Raw genomic sequence first — 23115 nt, forward strand, 5'->3', positions numbered from 1 at the left:
GTCTTCAGTAGAATGTCTCCAGTGGTGGTCTTCAGTAGAATGGCTCCAATGGCGGTCTTCAGTAGAATGGCTCCAATGGCGGTCTTCAGTAGAATGGCTCCAATGGCGGTCTTCAGTAGAATGGCTCCAATGGTGGTCTTCAGTAGAATGGCTCCAATGGCGGTCTTCAGTAGAATGGCTCCAATGGCGGTCTTCAGTAGAATGGCTCCAATGGTGGTCTTCAGTAGATTGGCTCCAATGGCAAATTTAGATCCCAGCTCAATATATATGTGCAGTGCATATGGTATATTTAATATACATAGGGGATTTACTTAATTAACTCATTACTTATCTTTATAAATGCAATTATATTGACTAAATTGTGAAATATTATATCAGTAATAGTGTTGGTGCAAATCGATTCCTACGACCTGGTCTACCGGCCATGTCGGTAATCTGTGTCCATTGGACGAGGGTCCTTCTAACCACCTCCTACCTGACAGCATCTCCGGTTCCTCTTTTGGTTAGCGGATGCAGGCAGTTAGGTGGTGGTTCACACAGGCTTCCATCCAGTAGCCACAGATTACTGACATGGCTGATGGGCTTGGTCCTGTGAATTGATTCTCACCATCTCTCATCAGAGATCACGAAATATGACCAACCTGGGTAATGTCATTTGTTATAGTTATACCTGAAGCAGTTGTACCAGTTTCCTAAGTTGGGGATCACGCTTCATCTAGGCAGATCAACTGGTTACTATGCTTCTGCTACAAGTTACTATGTAAGCACACTGATTGCCAGACATAGTGTGTCCAGAGTAAATAAATAGCACATGCTGTTGGTTGCATACACTTTAACCCAACAGATGATCAAGCTGACTATTTTTACCATTACGACTCTCAAATAAGCTCAGATTTAACATCTGCTGAAGGCCAGACTTGTAAAGTAAAGCAAACAGGACAGCTCTAAGTGATGGTTACTGTGCACTTAATCGTTTAAGTGTTAAGATTCTCGGAGCTTGTCACACTGCCTGCGGCAGACACGTGCAAGCATTTAGTACAGAAGACACAGGGCCCAATTCATTACTGCATTTGCACTTTCTTTCGTCTAGTTTTTCGTGTTTTTCACTTGCACCTTATTATTCTTTTAATTTGAGTCTTTTTTAAAAGTCTATTATTTATAATAGATGGTGGCCCGATTCTAACGCATCGGGTATTCTAGAATATGTATGTCCACGTAGTATATTGCCCAACCACGTAGTATATTGCCCAGCGACGTAGTATATTGCCCAGCCACGTAGTATATTGCCCAGCCACGTAGTATATTGCCCAGCCACGTAGTATATTGCCCAGCCACTTAGTGTATTGCCCAGTCACATAGTATATTGCCCAGCCACGTAGTATATTGCCCAGCCACATAGTATATTGCCCAGTCACATAGTATATTGCCTAGCCACGTATATTGCCCAGTCACGTGGTATATTGCCCAGTCACATAGTATATTGCCCAGCCACTTAGTATATTGCCCAGGCAATTAGTAGTATATTGCCCAGCCACGTAGTATATTGCCCAGCCACGTATATTACCCAGCCACATAGTATATTGCCCAGTCACATAGTATATTGCCTAGCCACGTAGTATATTGCCCAGCCACTTAGTATATTGCCCAGGCAATTAGTAGTATATTGCCCAGCCACGTAGTATATTGCCCAGCCACGTAGTTCACATACTATATTGCCCAGTGACATAGTATATTGCCCAGCTACGTAGTATATTGCCCAGCCACGTAGTTCACGTACTATATTGCCCAGTCACGTAGTATATTTCCCAGCTACGTAGTATATTGCCCAGCTACGTATTATATTGCCCAGCTACGTGGTATATTGCCAAGCCACGTAGTTCACGTACTATATTTCCCAGTCACATAGTATATTGCCCAGCTACGTAGTATATTGCCCAGCTACGTTGTATATTGCCCAGTCACATATAGTAGATAAGGAGTCTAAGGGGTTAATGGTGGGGCGGTGACGTCAGAGGACGGGGCTGTGTGGCCGCCGCTCCCGTCTGTCTGGGATCATTGATGATTAGCCGCGGTCACGTGGTTATCTGGGGAGGAGGTGAAGTTCCGGCCGGCGCCGCTCACAGCCTGGATGTGGAAGTGTCGGACGGGCAGGGTGATGTCCGCCTACAGCCCCGGCCCCCACACCAGGCTCCGCTCCGGGCTCACAGCCTCCGGACACCCGGCAGCGCGGAGGCTCCCTGCACAGAACAACAGGAGCAGCAGCAGCGGCGCCATCCTCCTCCTGGTTGCATTGCGGTCTCGCGAGATGATGATGTAACGGTCTCGCGAGACCGTACGTCATCATCTCGCGAGACTGCAATGCATGCAGCGGTCACCGGGGCGTCGCGTGGAGCGGGAAAGGCTGGTTCCTGATCCGGGGGAGCCACCAGAGGGTGAGTATGTAACTATTTTTTATTTTTTTTATTATTTTTAACATTAGATATTTTTACTACTCATTATGCATAGGCAGCATGAATAGTAAAAAGGTGGTCACACAGGGTTAATAGCGGCGGTAACCGAGTGCGTTACACCGTGGCCAACGCTGCCATTAACCCTGTGTGAGCGCTGACCGGAGGGGAGTATGTGGATGCTGGACACTGACTGCGGGGAGAAAGGAGCGGCCATTTTCTTCCGGACTGTGCCCGTTGCTGATTGGTCGCGGCAGCCATGACAGGCAGCTGCCAAGACCAATCAGCGAATGAATAACCGTGACAGACAGAAGGACAGACAGACAGACGGAAGTGACCCTCAGACAATTATATAGTAGATTTGCCTGAATTTCTTTAATGTTTGTTATTGTGGGCAGGGTTAGGGGTTTCCAAATGTATTCAGCTGATTCAGCAATTGGGACTTTCATAATTATGTGCAAATGTGCTCCAGTCTCCCCGGCGGGATTGTCTGTGCAAATTTTGTAAATAATGGTGCACAAATAAGATCCAATCCAATCAATAATATGTAAGAAAACTTGGTACTCAGAGTAGGTGAAATTAAATAAATCATTGAATATGCAATCCAACATTAAAGGTTCACAAACGTTTCAGTCTACATTAGACCTTCCTTCAATGTGTGTGAAAATTTCCTGGGGTCAGCTAGGAAGCGCTGAACGCGATGTCCACCGCTGGTGCAGACAGAATTCATCTACTCTGAGTGCCATGTTTTACTATGTATACATGAAGTTGTCATTAAACCATATGCTAAAGCTGTGTAACAATAGGGATGTGATCAAACTGATCAGAGTGTCAGCACAGTGTTACCTGACTCTCTCAGATAAGTAGAAGATGAAGAAAAAAAATTCTCCATTCGGTCAGTCCATGGAAATCGGACAGCACTCAGATGTCATCAGAGTGCAGTCCAATGGTCTCCACTGGCTCATTGACTTTTATAGTTGAGTGTGATCTGAATATTGGATGTAGTGATTTTTCCTCGGGCTGGCTCGGGCCAAGAAAAAAATTGATATGTGCAGAGCCCCATAGACTAACATTGGTTCTAGTGTGATCCGATGTTTTGTCAGATCGCCCTCGGACCGAAAATACCCTAATGAGCGCCAATGTGACAAGTTGATTGGCACTCATTTAAGGCAACTTAAAGGGGGTTTTCCATTTTCAGGAAAGTTGTGTCCCCAAGCGTACATTTTTGTTATAGAATAAACTCTGCTTTCATCACCCTCCTGGGGTCCAGAGCTTTGTCTCTGCTGCTCTGCAGCTGATAGGACATTAGTTCTTCAAGCAATAAAAGAAACTCAGAATAAGAGCAGAGATTTGTGATGTTACTGGGTAGGGTGAATAAAGGACGGTTTCTTTCTTTTTTTTTTCAAACTGTAACTTTCATAACTTTCCTGAAAATGGAAAGCCCCTTTAAAACGGTCCGATGCTATCATAAAAGATCCAATCAGTCTGCCATTAGGTGTTTTGCTTCATCATCAGTTGGTTGGTGACCTGTGTACACTGGCCAGCGATTGGGGAAGAGTTCCTATGTAAGCTCGTTCAGCTGATTCCGTCTATACAAAGAGGCTTTAGATGATTTGCTTTTGCGAACATTGATTTTTTCATTCTTGTTTCACTTTACAAAATGCAGATGTTGCGCGGCATAATTATCCAATTTCCTTCGCCACTGAGATTAAAAATGGCTAAGTAATGACTAAGCTCTATAAGTCGGCTGCTTTGGATGAACGATGTGTGACTTCCCAACGTTTGTAGAATCAGGACATAATAATACAAATCAAATGTTCAATCTCTTAATGGCACGACTTAAAAACAGAGAAATCCAGACCTTCAATTTTTCTAAATACATTGTAATTTGCTAAACATAGCATCTCTGAGGCCTCCAAAACCGCTCATGGTGAACCTCGCTGGGCTTTGCCTCGCTGACTTGGATGAATCTGTGTATGTATGTGGCTTTCAGCTGCTGGCAACTGTATAAAGGCAAGTTCTGCAAAGGCTTTCCACTTCACTCGCCTTTCAAAATGGGGATGAATAATGGGCGCTGCATAGTGAAATTCATCAAATTCAGGGTTTGTAAGGAAACTCTTAAAGGAAAAAAATGGAATTGTGAATGCTAAAGAAATTCTGGTGACCCGGACAAGGAGCATGGTGGTGTGGTCAGGGTTGCCAACCGTCCAGAAATTCCAGGACAGTCCGTAAAAATAGGACACTTTTTAGACCTGTCTGTAAAAATACAAAAAAGTCTCTGTGATTTTTTGAAGCTGGAGAAACTTGTACAAACCTATAAAAGAAGGGGTGCAATCAGTGTCAGACTGAAGAACATTGGGCCCACCAGAGAATTTAATTCTGAAGGCCCACCTTTATCCCCCACTTGCACTATTAACTCTCCTGAAGGAGAAGCCAGGGCCCACCGGAGGATTCTCCGGTTCTCTGGTGGGCCAGTCCAACCCCGGACATAATGGTAGGTACAGGGTGGGCAGCCCAGTGGATAGCGCTGTTGCTTTGCAGTTCGGGTTCAAATCCCACCAAGGACAACATCTACAAGGAGTTTGTATGTTCTCCCCGTGTTTTCGTGGGTTTCCTCCTGGTTCTCCTGTTTCTTCCCACACTCCAAAGCCATACTGGTAGGTAAACTAGATTGTGAGCCCTAATGGGGATTTTGATGTCTGTAAAACACAGTTCTATAAGTGAATAAAATAAATAAAGTAGAGCAGTATGTTACCTTTTTCAACCTTCTCTCTCCTGAAAGTGACTTTTTTCAGTTCTCTGCACTGGAAAGAACAATGCTGTGCCGAGAAACCCTGAGTAAGCCATCAGCTCACAGAATGATTGGGGTCCCTGAGGTTATGCCCCCATAGATCAGATAATGAGGTATACCCAAGTTTTGTGGTAAAGCCTAACACAACATTGTAGGGGAACACCAATATCCTATTATGGCCATGTCCCATAGATACACTTTGCCTATGTTATGGTCAGGGATTGCATAAAGTCCATGTCTTATAGTACCTACAAGGCATAGGGGATGCTTATGCACATGACATGCAAAGCAGAAGGCCTCGGCCATTTGTTTGCTCCCCTGAGCTTATTTGCAGCATGTGTTTTTTTAAAATGATCCGTCCCTAGTCGCTTGTACCTTTCCACTTGACTTCTAGTAATTACAGGGCATTCTCCATGCAAATACTAGGCAGGCTAGACATGTCTGTAAATGATTGCACGAAGGCTAACAGTGGTAGATAGGTGTGTCAGTGTGAGTATTCTGCTGATAGAGCTTGCTCCATGATTTAGTGTAAGTTCCCCAGCATACCTTGGCATCATACAGAGCAGTGCCTGGCGGAGGGGTGCTAGGCGGTGCTGCATGTCTATATCTTGCACAATCTATAGTGTTGTGTGGGAGAGACATGGTGGAAAGTCTCGATCCACCTGCTTGTTATCACAATTAATATTTCCACATTTTTCTCCGAAAAGCTTAAATGTAACATTTTCCGTTAATATTCAGACCAGGAATCCAGTAGAGAAATGTACGCTTCCTGTCCCACACAAGGCTGGCTGGTCGGGAGAACCCAAATGGCTGAATCCAGGACAACTTAAAAACTTAAAGTGAAGCTACCATCAGAAAATGATCTAAATCGGGAGATTATATTACTTTTTTGTCTTATTAACTTTTTGACCATGTTATTTTTTCATTATTAAAAAAAAATAGTAATGTTGCCGTTTTCACCCTGGCCAACGGGCGTGTTTTGCCTCACACAGAGTTTACAGTAGTTGCCTTATCATCAGACAAAGGACACTGACAGGTAACCAGGGCCGGTTTTAGACAAAGTGGGGCCCTAAATGCTCACATATTGCACCTTCACACTCAAACATATAGGTTGCATTTACCTGCACTGAAATCAGACCGATGAGACCGGTAATTGAGCACAATCGACAATATTGAAGCCATTCGACACCCACCTGTTTCCCGGCCTCTCTACACCGGCTGATGAAGAATGATGGGGACAGAACATGGAGATACAGTATGGGACTTATTCCCCGGGGTCTCTTATCTGGTATTTATTTTTTGCATTATTACACTTTATTGTTTGATACAAGATTTTGTATTAAACCCATTTTTTAGGGAATAAATCATTTGTTTGTATTTACTTGGAGCTATCAGAGCCAATATGTGCTGGCAAATGATCGTCCCCATACATTTTCACTATTGTCAGGACCACATACCCTATTTTCTTTAGGGCATGTGCTGCAACAGCAATACTTATTGCCGCATGAAAGATCAAATGACAACAGTGTTTTTTTTTTATCGCTTGATCGTCTGACATGCTTTCACCCGCAGTGATTGGAAATAATCATTCTTGCCCTCATCAGCTTATTATTACGCCATCTGAGAGCAGCATCATGTAGGGGCAGAGACCCTGATTCCAGCTATGTGTGACTTACTGAGTTTTTTGCTGTTTGATAAACGCATTGTTTTATCTGCTGCAGGTCTGGCAGTTCTCTGAATGCCAAGCTCTGTATAACCCCGCCCACACCACTGGTTTACAGCTCTCTGCCCATGCACAGTATACAGAGAAAGCCACCAATCAGTGGTGGGGGCACGGTTATACAGAGCTCATGAATATGGAGGACTACCTGGCAGCAGCTATACTAGTACTCTAGTAATAATTTCCTGCTGATAAAACAGTGATTTTATGAAAACTACACTAAGCAGCCCAGTAAGTGACACATTGCTGGAATCAAGGTCTATGTCTGTTTTGTTGCTGTCAGATTAGATGACAATAATCTGGTGACAGATTCCCTTTAAGATGTGTCCAAGATCCTGACAATGTTCTGAAACGTCACAAAGTCTGTCATTTATAGTGAAATGCTGGACATCAGTTTTTGATACTGATACTTTGACGAGCGATCCAGCGTTTCCTGACTAGACCACACACCTGTCCACACGTTTCTTCCATGACTGTCCTTTGTCCTGCGTGTTTTCATTTAATATTGATTTTGATTGTTTGCCGCTCTTTGAAGAGGTCTGCTTGTGCTGGGCACAGCTCCAGTTCATAAAAATAACTTCATCTGCTTAACAACACCTTTTATCTAGAACAATGACTGAAGCTTATGCCAGAACCCAGCTCTGCTTCACTTCTGTGTTCTTGTGCTTTCAAGTGTTTCACAGAGCAACATGTGTCTTACTTACTAATGGAATTGGAGGGGGACAATTATTTTTTTCTATTTTTATTTTTGGAGTTTTTATCTTTTTATTTCAGATTTATTTACTTATTGTAGATGATTTTGGTTCTTACATACATTAAGGCTACTTTCACACTTGCGTCGTTTGGCCTCCGTCGCAATGCGTCGTTTTGCAGAAAAAAACGCATCCTGCAAAGTTGTTTGCAGGATGCGTTTTTTCTCCATAGGCTTGTATTAGCGACGCATTGCCACACATCGCAACCGTCGTGCGACGGTTGCGTCGTGTTGCGTTGGACCGTCGACACCAAAAAACGTTGCTTGTAATTTTTTTTGGTGCGTCGTGTCCGCCATTTCCGACTGTGCATGGGCGGCCGGAACTCCGCCCCTCCTCCCCAGAGCTCACAATGGGGCAGCGGATGCTTGGAATAGTGCATCCGCTGCCACCGTTGTGCAGCGTTGAGACAGGATGCGTCGGTACGTCGGCCCGACGCACTGCGACAGGCCGACGCTAGTGTGAAAGTAGCCAAAGCCCCATGGACATAGGAGCCTGCAGTCTGGAGAACACGCACTAACTTCTATCAGAGAGTGTTCTCAGCGAGCTTTATGACCTGTGAAGTGAGGGGGAGGAGGTGAGCTGTATCCATTACCTATTGTCAATGGTGGATCCTGTGTTAGGGTGTAATCAAACACAAAAACATTTTAATCCGAGATGTGATAAATGTATGTGTGCTGAAGTCTTCTGCCACTGGGACCCTTACTGATCACCAGAAACGATCCTACCATTCCTTGTGAATTAAATCATAGTGTGTATACGGGAAGTGCGCCTTTCTTTTCTATGAGAGAGCCACTACCAGAGTCTGCAGCTGCAGCTTATCTCCTGGTGAACAAAACGATCAGATAAATAATTGAGTGTTGGAGGGGATTCTTGAATGCTGTCCTTCCTCTGTCTTAAGGTACTGTCACACTAGACGATATCGCTAGCGATCCGTGACGTTGCAGCGTCCTCGCTAGCGATATCGTCCAGTGTGACAGGCAGCAGCGATCAGGCCCCTGCTGGGAGATCGCTGGTCGGGGAAGAAAGTCCAGAACTTTATTTCGTCGCTGGACTCCCCGTAGACATCGCTGGATCGGCGTGTGTGACACCGATTCAGCGATGTCTTTGCTGGTAACCAGGGTAAACATCGGGTAACTAAGCGCAGGGCCGCGCTTAGTAACCCGATGTTTACCCTGGTTACCATCCTAAAAGTAAAAAAACAAACACTACATACTTACCTACAGCCGTCTGTCCTCCAGCGCTGTGCTCTGCTCTCCTCCTGCTCTGGCTGTGAGCGTCGGTCAGCCGGAAAGCAGAGCGGTGACGTCACCGCTCTGCTTTCTGGCTGCCCGGCGCTCACAGCCAGACCAGAGAAGCAGAGCGCCGAGGACAGACAGCGGAAGGTAAATGTATGTAGCGTTTGTTTTTTTACTTTTTAGGATGGTAACCAGGGTAAACATCGGGTTACTAAGCGCGGCCCTGCGCTTAGTTACCCGATGTTTACCCTGGTTACCGGGGACCTCGGGATCGTTGGTCGCTGGAGAGCTGTCTGTGTGACAGCTCTCCAGCGACCAAACAGCGACGCTGCAGCGATCCGGATCGTTGTCGGTATCGCTGCAGCGTCGCTAAGTGTGACGGTACCTTTAGGCACTCACTCCACTGGTTTGACAGCTACTGTATATACCAGACACAACACACGCACGAACTCACTCACATATACACACACACACACGCACGAACTCACGCACATACACACGCACACACAAATACACATGCACACACACTCACGCACATACACACGCACGCACATACACACACGCACATACACACGGACACTCACGCACATACACATGCACACACGCAAGCACTCACGCACATACACACACAAACACAGTCTACTTTCTATGAACGTTCTTATTTCTTACCATCTATTTGATGGCTCTGAGACTTTTATTACCTGGAGTTTCCACTTGCAGTCCCACTTTTCTAATCTGGTCTTCAGACTTAACTTTAAGCTTGGAGAATTAAAATTACATAATGATTTATAATATATATAGTTTCATGAAGCTATTATTTATTTGTTCTACTTTATACAAATTCCTAATTCATGATAGAAAGATATTTAGAATTGAGAGTCCTCAGTGGTTGATACCTTTTAATGGCTAACTGAAAAGATGGTAACAAATTGCAAGCTTCCGAGACTACTCAGGCCTCTTCATCAGGCAAAGACTAATACAAAATCTGAAGAATCACATATTTATGCACAACATAGTATAGAAAAAAAAAGAAAGAAACAAGGGGAAAAAACATAGATAAGCCAGGTGACATGAGGCAGAATTACCATGGGTGATAAACAGTTACGTCCATAAATATTGGGCCAATTATTAGATAAGGATTGTTTTATTGTCCTGTGATTAGGGTCTCTGTTGTGATGACCCCCACATGGTCTGAGGGGCAAGTTCCTTAGTTGATGTAAAAAGACATAAATTTCTGTCAGAATTTGTTTTAGTCTTTGCCTGATGAAGAGACCTGTGTAGTCTCGAAAGCTTGCAATTTGTTACCATCTTTTCATTAAAAGGTATCAACCACTGAGGACTCTCAATTCTAAATATTTTTCTATCTACAGGCTAACACGGTAGCCTGATATATAGCTTTCCTGTATCATAATTCATGATATTACTTTAAATATTCCTTGTGGAACACACTCTTCAAAAACAATTCAGGATGAGCTCAGCATATTCTATACCTCTAAAGCATCAGTAGAAATTCTGAAAAGGCGTCTGCGTTATCTTTTCATTTCCTTGTTGGTAAGTATTGGCGGGATTAAAGTCCATTGTCTCACTCCCAAAGTGTTTGTGTTATTTCTCTACTTTACGTACATTTTCAGATACCGTATACACTGTATAATGTAAACAGCAAATTTCTGCAATACTTTGTAAAGAATGCAAAGACTTATGTTTGGACTACACATAATGTATGCTTATGTAACTGTATAGAGCAGCTGGCACACAATGCTAGTCTAAAAACGATAAATAAAATGCCATACAGGGAGTCCCCTGCTTACTTACTCGCGCTGACCTCTCTGTCTGCCTTCCGATTATCTTTTTTCCGCCATCATTTGCCGCATCCCCATCCCTTTTCCCTATGGGCCAGGACATCCAGGCTGAAGCTCAATGTGTGTTACAAGGTTGCAACCTTATGACACAGAGTTAGCTCCAGCTTTGATGTGGATACTACATGCCCTAAGATGAAAAGAAGAGGACCAAACGGTAAGCAATCGGACAGCCGGAGATGTGAGGATTGGTTAAAAAAAAAATACTCATGGCCTCTGTCTTTCCCGCTGCTTGCCGTCTGGTCCTCTTCTTTCTCCCTTCCCTTTGTACATCTCCAAGACTTCTGGTGACGTCCAGGCGACGAAGGTCACTGCGCGTCGAAAGTTTGCAATGTTGATATTGAGACCTTATGATGAGCAGTAAACCTCCGAAGCCTGGACGCAGTTGAAGGTTCTGGTCTATAGTGGAGAGGGTGGAGATGTGATGTGCAATGGTGGAAAGAAGAGGACCGGATGGTGGACTACAAGCAGCGGGGCGGCTAGAGTGCTCAGCTGGGAGGTAAGTATAAGTTTCTTTTCTCCCTTCCATATTTCATCTCTCTGCTTCAAACTTGGATCTGGAAGTGTTGTTGACTATTAGACGTACCACCATCCCTTTCCCAGAAATGTGAGTGGCATCACGATCTTCACAGGAACATGACCATGTATAGATATTCAAGCCATGGCAAACAGTGTGCATAGGGAACATATTCAGTCGGTCTAGTTCGTCATTGTCTTGGGATGTTGTCTTGAGATGACCAGGGCTATAATTTCCTGAGCAATTAACCCCAATCATTGCCCATCCTGAACATGCCCAGCATGGCACTTGTTTGTCGTTACTTGCATCTTTTATTGGAGAGCACTTGGCCCAATGTTATACTATGGGGAAGTGCAGGTCTCCAATTATATTCTCATGATGGTTATTAGAGGACTGGGGGGTCTGCAATACCAAGATAGGTTATTACACTTGGGGCTATTTAGTTTGGAAAAACGAAGACTAAGGGGTGATCTCATTTTAATGTATAAATATATGAGGGGACAGTACAAAGACCTTTCTGATGATCTTTTTAATCATAGACCTGAAACAGGGACAAGGGGGCATCCTCTGCGGTTGGAGGAAAAAAGGTTTAAGCATAATAACAGACACGGATTCTTTACTGTAAGAGCAGTGAGATTATGGAACTCTCTGCCGTGTGATGTTGTAATGAGTGATTCATTACTTAAATTTAAGAGGGGACTGGATACCTTTCTGGAAAAGTATAATGTTACAGGGTATATACACTAGATTCCTTGATAGGGCGTTGATCCAGGGAACTAGTCTGATTGCCGTATGTGGAGTCGGGAAGGAATTTTTTTCCCCAATGTGGAGCTTACTCTTTGCACATGGGTTTCTTTTGCCTTCCTCTGGATCAACATGTTAGGGCATGTTAGGTTAGGCTATGGGTTGAACTAGATGGACATATAGTCTTCCTTCAACCTTAATAACTATGTAACTATGTAACTATGTAACACAACATGCTGTGATTGGATATCTAAAACCAGTCTAATGCAAGTAAATGAGTACTAATCAACATGCAATATCATCAGTCGGTGATCATTATGGGAAATTTACCTGCCTTTAAACTCATTGATATTGAATGATTGATTGACAGATGATCACATGTTCACACTGGATAGAGAGTCCCAGCTATTTTACATAATGTTATTTTCTACTCTGATACTGGTCACATAATATTAAAGGGAACCTGTCACCTGAATTTGGCGGGACAGGTTTGTGGTCATATGGGCGTGGTTTTGGGGTGTTTGATTCACCCTTTCCTTACCCGCTGGCTGCATGCTGGCCACAATATTGGGTTGAAGTTCATGCTGTGTCTTTCCATAGTACATGCCTGCACAAGGCAATCTTGCCTTGCGCAGGCGTGTACTACGGAGGACACAGCATGAACTTCAATCCAATATCGCGGCCAGCATGCAGCCAGCGGGTAAGGAAAGGGTGAATCAAACACCCAAAAACTCCGCCCATATGACCCAAAACCAGTCCCGCCAAATTCAGGTGACAGGTTCCCTTTAATCTTACAGAATACTACTAAGTGAGAGAAATATTGATCACATCGCATATACACACTTGGCTATCGCCGTAGGATCCAATGATATGTGATTGGACGGAAACATGTACGTCCAGACTAATCTCAAACTAGTCCAGTGTAGACTAGAAGGAGTCTCCTATTACTGGTGGTTGTCCGCATACTACCTCTTGGACTTGTTTGGTTGGGTGTGTGGTCTCATCACAGTTTAGTTAGGAGTAAGGAGAGGAGGAGATATGCATAGCCGGTATTTGTCTTACCTGGTCAACAGGGTGAGCAGGATTCTTTGCACATAATTGGTGAATGTTTCCCCCATTTAATACCACGCTCAGTTCCTGTACAATATTGGGAGAGCAAATACTCGAAGTGTGCTTCTTAACTCTACTGTATGTCTACAGGAGCTAACTGGATAACGCTTTACTGGGCCAGGTAAGAATGGGATTCATGACTTTTTATTACTGTAATTTTTTGCATACACTTGTATAGGTCCATTCCACGTCCCCTCTGATGCCGTAGATGAATGTGGACTTCAGTATCAATAAATGTCATCTCCATTTCTATATTAGAAACAGGTTTCAGTGTACATAATGCGGAACATTTCTCCTTGGAAAATCATTTCAGTTGAATTTTCCCTGCAAACAATCATTTTCCAAAGAATACACATGATAATAAAAAGATTTATAATCAATTTGAGACTTTGGTAATAATATTTTATGAGGTTAGGTAATGATAGCAATTTAGATTCTAGCCCCTTACGTAGCCCTGTAATTTAGAATATATTGGCCCACGACACAAAGAGACCTACTCTTCTAAATTTTATTCCGTATTGTGGTGATTTTCTTCTGAAGTAGTCATGGAGCCTGTTGGTGGTTCCTTCTGGTGGTTCCTTCTGGTGGTGCCTTCAACCAGGCTGAATTACTTGAATAGGGTAGTCAATGGGGTAGTTCTCACGTCCAACATTTTCCTCCCACCTATGGTTCAACACAAAATCACTGAGACTTGTCGATATTGATCCCAGTGTCGGATGAGTCTATGAGTCTGTGAAGTACTCCAGACAGTTGCTCAGATGCCATCCACGTGATGTCCGTCTTCACTATCATAACTGTTTGATAGGAGAAGCTTGAGAAACCTTAATCAGTTTTTTTTCATCCAAGAAAAACTGATGAAACTCTGACCAAACTCTGATGGTAAAAATCGACACACGAGCAAACTCTAATGACATTCTGATCAAAATCACTAGAAACTCTGATAAAACAAATATTGACAAAACGCGGACTGTTTCTGGGCATACGAGAGAAATCATTGATAGATGACGGAGCCCCAATGGGGAGGAATGTAAGTTGAAATGACAGCACCCTCTATATTATTGTTTTTAGGGCCCCTAATTTAACGTAATCTGTCCCCTTACACAGTTCCTTAATAGTACGGTACATACTTCTGATGAAGTATTTTTTGTGTAAGTGTAAGCACATTTTTTTGGAATGACCTGGTACTTGAGTGACAAGAACAATAGGAAAAAACCCTGAGGATGGCTTGGTGTTTCGCTGTCTTTGGGTGAGGTATCTGCCTGTGTAAAGCTTTCCTTAAAGGGGTTCTTTGGTACTTTAATATTGATGAGATAGCCTTAGAATAGGTCATCAATAGCAGATCATGGGGGTGCGACACCTGGCACCCCCACCTATCAGCTGTTCCTGATGCCGGCAGCAGCTGGGTATGATCAGTTGTGGAGGGGCACAGCACAGCTTTGTGACCTGCATCGTGGCCACAGCGGGGTATTTCAGATCTACTACTAGTCATTCAAATAGGCTCAGATGTGCAGTACCTGGCTGCAGCCACAATGCAGTTGATGGCGCTGTGCAGCTCCGACACTGGAATCACCTGATCTGTGTGGTCCGACTGTCGCAACCCCACCTGTCTCATATTAATGACTTTTGCTGAGCATATTATTATTATTATTATTTATTATTATAGCGCCATTTATTCCATGGCGCTTTACATGTGAGGAGGGGTATACATAATAAAACAAGTACAATAATCTTGAACAATACAAGTCACAACTGGTACAGGAGGAGAGAGGACCCTGCCCGCGAGGGCTCACAATATGTCATGAATATTAAAGTACCCCTTCAAGATTCAACATACATTATATTGTATTGTATATATTGTATATGTATATTGCATATTGTATATGTATTGTAGCTGTATAGTGTGTTGTGTTGTGTTGTCTTTCTTAATGTGATGGCAATTGGAGACAATCCCACGGGATAGTCATGTAAGCGCTACACATAGCAGAAAAAAAGAAAATATTAGCGTATTAAGTAATTGGATATGTCACACTATTTCCAAATACAGGTCTGATTATAATACTAAAGTTATTGTGATTATTGGCTGGTCGTCACTTGCTGATAATGATTTATATACAGTACTTCAATCACTTTGATCAATAATAAGCACTATTTTTATAGTTTTAGGCTTGCACACAAGATGTGTCGTAGACCGTAAGGTGTCTACGTGCCAACGTAAAGTGGCATTGTCTTCTCACCTAGAAACAATGCATCTAGAGGTTAATATCTGTATATCATGGCATGTAGATGTATGTGAAATTGGAGGAACAGGTGGTACAGTATGGGCCATAGCCAGCCTGGTAGTAAAAGGTGTCTAAATATTGGTGTGAGAGGAGTGAATTTGTATAATTTCATCTTAGCCCTTTGGAATTCTCATTTTTTAGGACGGGTTGTGGGTTTCCTCTCTCTGGCAGATTCCTATAGATTTGTCTTTGCTCCCTTTGGCTATATAGCAGGTGAAGCATGAACTAGGAGCAGCAGGAAATGTCTTTAGTCTTCGCCTCTGGATGCACTTTACTTCAGTGCCCACATTCATCCTTTTGGAATGTTTTATTGGTTTTCAGATTTGTTTTGTGTTGTTTTTATACATTCTTTGCTGTGTTTTCCATCATTTTGTCATCTTGTATTATTATTCTGTGTAACTGCTTTTCTTCATATGAATTGAATCTATTAGATTTCACTGTCCTCTATAATTTCACTCTCAGTGCTTGGCTCACATTTACAGCAGATATAGATGAAAATAATTGTGTTTTTTCATTGACCTTGGATATGACATATGGCTAGTTTATTGAGCATACTTATGTGTAATAGGTATGGACGATCTATGCCATGCCCTAGCTGGGTAATGTTTTTGTGCCACTTTGGCTACTGGGAGCACTTACAGAAGAAATCAGACATAGTTTATCACTTCTGTGCATTTAAGATGAGAGCACTCCTCTCTCTTAAGGAGCTGATTGACAGGCTGCACATATACAAAGTTGTCTGTCAGTCACTTCAGAGAGGGAGCTTTGACCATTATTTCCTGGGTCCTAGTAGCCAAAATGCTTAAAATATGTTTTTGTGCTTTCTGGGTATGTTTTGATAGTTTAGTAACTCACTCGGGAAAATAGATACCACACTAAAAACTGCAACTGACCCTGTTGGTTCCTGTACAGACTAGAGATCCTGACCTAGCTCTAACTACAGAGTAGATGATGGCATTTCTGACCTATGCTGCCGGAAAATTCATCGAGTGCTTCACGGTCCTCCTAAAGAGCCGGAGGACAGAGTGCAAATTACCTACAGAAGGGAAAGTGTGCTGAAATAGAAAGAGATCCCAGAGTGAGTAAAACAAACCACAAAATACAAAATAAAGGATTAAGTAAGCACTGTTAGAGAATATATCACCTACTTCCTAAAAAGAAGCAGAGGATAGCTTCAAGGTAAAGAACATAAACATCAGAGAAATAAAACCTAGCTGGTCTTTCACTGACTGGCTTAAGCTACAGCAGTATGATTGGATATCCAAATGAGACTATCAACCGTGGGAAATACCAGCAAGGGGAATGTATATAAAGCCCCACTCGTAAGGTGATAGGGCAGACAAATGAGTAAATGAAAACACCTGGCTGTTACCCTAGAAAGACTGAAGCAAAGATAACAGAAACTAACCACCCGGACAAAAAGGTACATATGCTGTGGCTCGGTGACCACAAAGCACAAGCTCAAGGTTTCAAACCCAGACACATGACAGGCAACTGTGAGCTCTTGCAAAATAAATTAGACACAAAGTTTATGAGTTCAGTTAATTTTAGATGACAGCACTCCTTCCCCTTAAGGAGGTGTTTGACAGCATACCGTACCGTACACCATGTCATACTTACTGATACAGTTTTATTTTCATTGCTTACTAAATTATGCAGTAGGAAGCCAAGGTCTTAGGATCTTCACAATAAGTATGGGCTATTAATCGGTCACAATGGGCAAAAATAACGGACGTTCATTGCAAGGTTTCCTTCCTAGTAAATGTGGAGAAGTCTCATGTTACTGGGCAAGTGGCCAGCAGGTGCTATTCTAAGGGTGGTGGAATAGATCACCCACGTTATTTATTAAGGATCATATTTCTTCCTCCCTAAATTGAAGAAAGAAGCGTTAACAATTATTACTTGCCTACAATGTGTGGCCAACCTGCCTAACAAAGCTCTCACGTTTCTTGTAATTCATTACGTTACGATATCCAATACTTGACCCACCAATTAATGAAGGTTTATTGGCTGCATTAATAGCATAATATTGTTCAAGAACTATTTGTGCCTGTTTTCCATCATGTTTTTACATGCATTACATTTCTTTAGCCTTTATAAGCAGTTTACGTTATTCGATAAGGCAGGAATATTGTGTCCTTACATTCTGGGCATATTTACAGCGTGCACAAGTATATTTTTGGTAAAAATGCTAAATGTAGGTTGTCAGATAGATACATAGGAAAATGGCTGGGCCTGTGTCTCCTAGATGGAAGTCAGGAAGGAAACTTGCATTTTAATGTGGCCTCCTTGGAAAGCTTTTTATAATGGTGAAATGTAAAGAGGGTAAAGTAGCTTTGTTATCCAGTCTGCTGCAAACTCCTATCCTGCCTGTGGATGTAACATATACGGAGATGGAGATGTGGATCTATGCAAGCTCCAATGAGTTTGGATGGAGCTGTATTATGGCACCCATAGAGGTCTACGGAGCTATACTGTACACCTCCCAATTCATAAGGACGGTTTTACCTCTTCCTTTTTTTTCTTTGGTAAAAAATCTATTACAAATAAAACCATTTTTAAAAACTATTACAAAGATATTTACCCCCTGGAAACAAGAGAATAAAGCCATAAAATGGTTCTGGATATGAAGTAGATAAAAAGTAGGGCGTTACTTCAAAGTGACAGGTGTCCTAGCCAAGGTGAAAAGTCACTTAAAAGGAATCTGTCACCTACTTTTTCGTATATAAGCTGCGGCCACCGGCTTTAGGGGCTTATCTACAGCATTCTCTAATGCTGTAGATAAGCCTGCCGATGTAACCTGCAAGATAAGAAAAACAGGTTAGATTATACTCAACTGGGGGAGCAGTCCCAGTTCAGTCCGGTTCCGATGCGTGTCGCGGTCCGGGTCCAGCGCCTCCCATCTTCATGCGATGACTCCTTCGCAAGTGTACTGATTTGCCCTGTTGAGGGCAGAGCAAAGTACTGTAGTGCGCAGGAGCCGGGCCTTTCTGACCTTTCCTGGCGCCTGCGCACTGCAGTACTTTGCTCTGCCCTCAACAGGGCAAATCAGTACGCCTGCGCAGGAACCGCGATAGGAAGCAGGGAAGAGAACGTCATTGCATGAAGATGGGAGGTGGCGGACCTGGACCGCAACGTCCATCAGACCGGACCGCCCCCCCATGTGATTATAATCTAACTTGTTTTTATCTTTCAGGATACATCGGGGGCTTATCTACAGCGTTACAAAATGCTGTAGATAAGCCCATAAAGGCGGTGGCCGCAGCTTATATACGAAAAAGTAGGTGACAGATTCCCTTTAAAATAAAAACTTTCCATTCCTTTGTCTTATAGTCACATTACACATTTGCTACAATCGTATCTAATTATATGTAGTATTCTATAAGTTAGCGTAGTTGACCCACATCCCATAGTCTAAAACTGCATTTAAATTGCATGATAAAATGGATTGAGTGTTCTTGAAAACGCTCCTTTTATCCTGAGATAAACCAAAGAAATGAGCTGGAACATAATAATAATAATCTTTATTTTTATATAGCGCCAACATATTCCGCAGCGCTTTACAGTTTGCACACATTATCATCGCTGTCCCCGATGGGGCTCACAATCTAATCTCCCTATCAGTATGTCTTTGGAATGTTGGAGGAACACATGTTGATATAAGTGCACTGTGTAGATGCACATTCACACTGTGGTCTTTAACAAACATAACATAGGATGAAAAATGAGCAAATACCCTGCAGTAACTAAATAATAATGGTGCATGTAAATAACATAGGGTACTTAGTTAACACTATTTTGACAAAAAAAAGTCCTAAAATCCATCCCACCACAACAAGGTGTACCCCAATTAAGATTGTTCATTCCCCAGTATTTCACCTCTATGTGCCAGCAGGCCTCAATAGACTGCAGCAGACCAGGACCCAGGCCTGACAGTTTAACTACCTGCTTTATAGACTAAGGCTAGTTTTACATTTGCGGACGAGGACTGCGTAGTTTCTCCGTTAAGCCCTGCCCACTGCAGTGCCTCTTCAGCTCCGCCTACATCCGCATGTGTACTGCGTACCCTATCTTTAACATTGGGTATGCAGGCCATGAGAATGTATGCGGATGCCTCCACATGCGTTGTTTTCATGCTATGCCGACCTGCGTCGAACGCAACATGTTGCATTTTGTTGCGGTCGGCGCAGCATGAACCCAATGTTAAAGATAAGGTATGCCGACGTAGGCGGAGCTAAAGGAAGAGGCTCAGCAGTGGGCGGGGCTTAACAGAGGAACTACGCAGTCCTGTGCAAAGCCCTCTTCTTCAAATGTAAAACTTGCCTAAATGCACTGCCTAAAATGGAGGAGCCACACCCCTGTATGTAAAAAGTACAAAAAACTAAGGAAAACCAAAGAAAAGAGCTGGAACATATGTTGGTAGAAGTACGATGTGTAGGTACACATTCACACTGGCCATTAACAAAGATAACCTAGGATAAAAACAAAATGACCAAATACCCTATAGGAAGTAAGTAAATAGTAATAGTACATGTAAAGAACACAGCGTACTTAGTAAACACTATTTTGATTAAGAACGTGAAAGCCATCCCACCATGACAAGTTGTACCCAGTCAGGATTATCCGGAGATGTAAACATCCTGGTTGGGATGAAATAATTTTTTGCTCATCTTTCTTGGCGGTGCATCATCCTGGTTAAACGGGACTCGCCCTGCTGAGAACTATGGCAGTCTATGCTGTACGCATCGCTTTTCTATTAAACGACCGTCAATCAGTTGAAATTTACCAATTGGCGGTCTTATCGTGTCATCGGTCAGTCCATGTAAGTGGACCATAACAGGGTATATGATGCTGTCCTCATCAACAGGCATTTTCACGCTATTACATATAGAAATCTCTCCCAAAAGCAATGTGTATAAATGTGCTGGGGGGGGGATCAGGCATTCCAGAACAAGAAAACAAAAAAGCGTGAGCCACAAAGAGCTGTGTTAGTGTTTCACAACAAACAGTTGAGTTGGATTAAGGGCGATATACCATTCCCGCCTCTGCCCATTTGACATCCCTAAACCCTGTGCACACAACAGGAAAAATGCTGACAGATTAGAGTGAACAATTGAACAGGGACTGGTGCTATCACTGGTCACACAGGACCGAAACTATTTCCACTGTCTTCTGTTTCTCACTACTTGACTAATATTTTTGGAATGGGGAAGAGTCAGCTGGAGAGGAAGGCTGAGGGTTACAGGCCAAGCGGCTGGCTCAGATAACATAGGATTGGATGGCAGCTTCCCTTCTCAGCACGAGCTGGAGTGGTGCCACGGTTTTGTGTGTAGCGTGTGCACGCTGAATGAGGCAGCTTGGAAACAGCTGTATGTAGCACAGCAGCTCTGCTCTTGGAGAGCTCATCGCTTCCCTAGCATTACATGGAATGGACGCACAATGTTTTGTCTGAAAGGTGAGCTGCTTTTATTTCTCTTCCGTTTCGATGAGCGAAGAGCGAACGTTTTGCCTTTTTTTTTCTTGAATTATTTTTGCTTTGAACCAGTCAAACTTTTCAGTCAGCCTGGCTACAGTAGGAGCTTCCATTGTTCTCATTGTTCGTGTCTGGATTAGCTGCTCTAAAATTCCTATTATTTCGGGATATCCGTCTACCCTCAGTTGTTATGTCCTGGCTTTGCTCCATTGTTGAACAGAAGAGCTAACAGTTCTCTGCCATTGTTGCACTTCTAGAGATTAAGGGTTATAGTTGTTTGGGATGGTGACCATAGTTATCTAGGCTTGATCTTTGTTGAATGCCAGTAGTAGTTTACTGGGTAGTGCCCAACACCCAGCATATTGTCCTTCGAAGATTTATAAAAAACCTTGAGTGGTTCTTTTGTTCTCGTTTTCTTCTTCACATGATTTGGGGAATGTTGGTACCTTACCCTCTATGTTTTCTTCTAGTGTATTTTAGATCGGACCTGGACAATGTGCACGTTTGTTACTACTTACTAGTTTAGTTATTAATTATAATAGTTACCTTCTGATTTCTTATTACGACATGTCAGATGGTGGTTCATGTCAGCTTCTGGGACCTGGGAGGCTCCTACATCAGAAGGACGTGGGGCATGGGAAAACACACCACATTCCCGTGGTTCTACATCACGCCGGGCTGTTACATTCTGACATGTCACTGGCACGTTTGTAAAACAAATCAATCTGATTCTGCCGTAACCGATCATGTGTTGGTAGTCCATAATATACAATCTTAAGAGTGAAGTTGTAGTATGTGCTGGTGGAGAGGACTTGCTGGTAGCTGGTGACACCATAAACTCTAAAATCTCTTTCTAGCACTTAAGAAGATGGCATGTACTGGGTTTTATGACCTTTTAGGTTACTTACAGGGCAAACTCACAAGTCACATAATTCCATTTATAGCCTCCAGTTGTTCCCATTTTTCAGCATTCTTATCCAGCCATGATATACGATATGTTGACTGAAAAGGGACAACAGAAGTGAGATATCGGTAGCAGATGAACAGTTAAGACTTATGGACGAAAAGTCATCGGTGAAGCGTTTAAGAAAGAAAAATAAATGCTGTTGTTGCATTTGTCTTGAGGGCTGAAGCTTTCTCACATATGATCTAAATATTTACCATCTGCGTGGCTGTTCCTTCCTCCTAGGAGGGGAGAGGGTGAACATTCAGCCGTCCATGGAGTAAAGCTATATGTAGACTTTGTATGAGTTTATGGTCTTCCATACAGCCTCTGAGCCAAGTACTAATTATGGGATCCATGATGAAAACGTAGCCGCTTGTCTGTAAAGTTAGAAACATTTATACAGGTAGGGCTTACAAGTTACATCTCAAGTAACTCTTCTGCAAAAAGCTTTGATTCCCAAAGGACAAGTGTAGTAGTTGAGAGAACAAGCGTCTATTCATATTTAATCTTAGAAGTCACAGCTACAAGATAAAAGACGTAACACTCTCCAGTTCAGAGAGATAGACTCATGATATGTGTCATGAATGAGACATTTCACGTGTCATGTTTAAAGGGTTACTCCCGACTGAGCAAGTTATCACCTATTAACAGGGTCAGTGGAAGTCCGACCACTGAGAATCCCACTTATCCCAAAATAAGGCCCTAAAATGCCTATAAAATGGAGCAGTGGCTACTCATGTCCTCCACCACCCCTACTCCGCTCAATGGCACTACTGGAGTTCGTAAAGTCCAGTGTAGAACCCTTCATACTGAGTAGGCCATCAGACTGCTAGAAACATCTGACCCCAAAATAGCTTTAATATTGAACTCCATTCTGATATCAAAGTAATTTTTATAAGTTTGGGGTTAAATGAAGTATTAGAGAAAGGAATGTGGGATATGATTGGTTACATGTCATACAAAACAGCTGAGAACAAATAAATCCAGATGGTGGCCGCTTGGAAGCCAAGGAGTTTTGTAAGTTAGATGTCTTCATGACTACTTAAATTCCTAAACCTCGTAGAGCTCATGATTTCCTACAAGGAGCTTGCTTTCGCATCTTATCTCATTTGTAACTGTGAAATAATTGTATAGAAAAAAGTATACCCAATCATTGTGTGAATAGGGCACATGGATTGATGTACCATGAATCTGAAATAGAATTGTGGACTTTATGAAAATGATTGCTGGAAAAAAATGAAGTAG

The 23115-nt window shown here is 42.8% G+C and overlaps 1 protein-coding gene across 7 annotated transcripts in view; it reads left to right on the top strand.

Moving 5' to 3' along the window:
• Positions 1 to 23115, top strand: part of NHSL1 (NHS like 1) — a 265624-nt gene that overhangs the window by 141432 nt on the left and 101077 nt on the right. The window contains exon 1 of one of the 7 annotated variants that reach the window (XM_069725951.1): positions 13188 to 13293. The exons of 4 other annotated variants lie outside the window; for them this stretch is intronic. Coding sequence is in view for 2 of the 3 variants with exons in the window: in XM_069725950.1 (XP_069582051.1) it covers positions 20891 to 20906 (16 nt within the window). In the remaining variant the exon portion in view is untranslated. Of the gene's footprint in view, positions 1 to 13187; positions 13294 to 20776; positions 20907 to 23115 lie in introns of those variants that run through there. 2 more of the 7 variants (XM_069725950.1, XM_069725948.1) reach the window with 2 other exon arrangements.

The sequence above is a fragment of the Ranitomeya imitator genome, chromosome 5 (genome assembly GCF_032444005.1).
Source record: "Ranitomeya imitator isolate aRanImi1 chromosome 5, aRanImi1.pri, whole genome shotgun sequence".
NCBI lineage: Eukaryota > Metazoa > Chordata > Amphibia > Anura > Dendrobatidae > Ranitomeya > Ranitomeya imitator.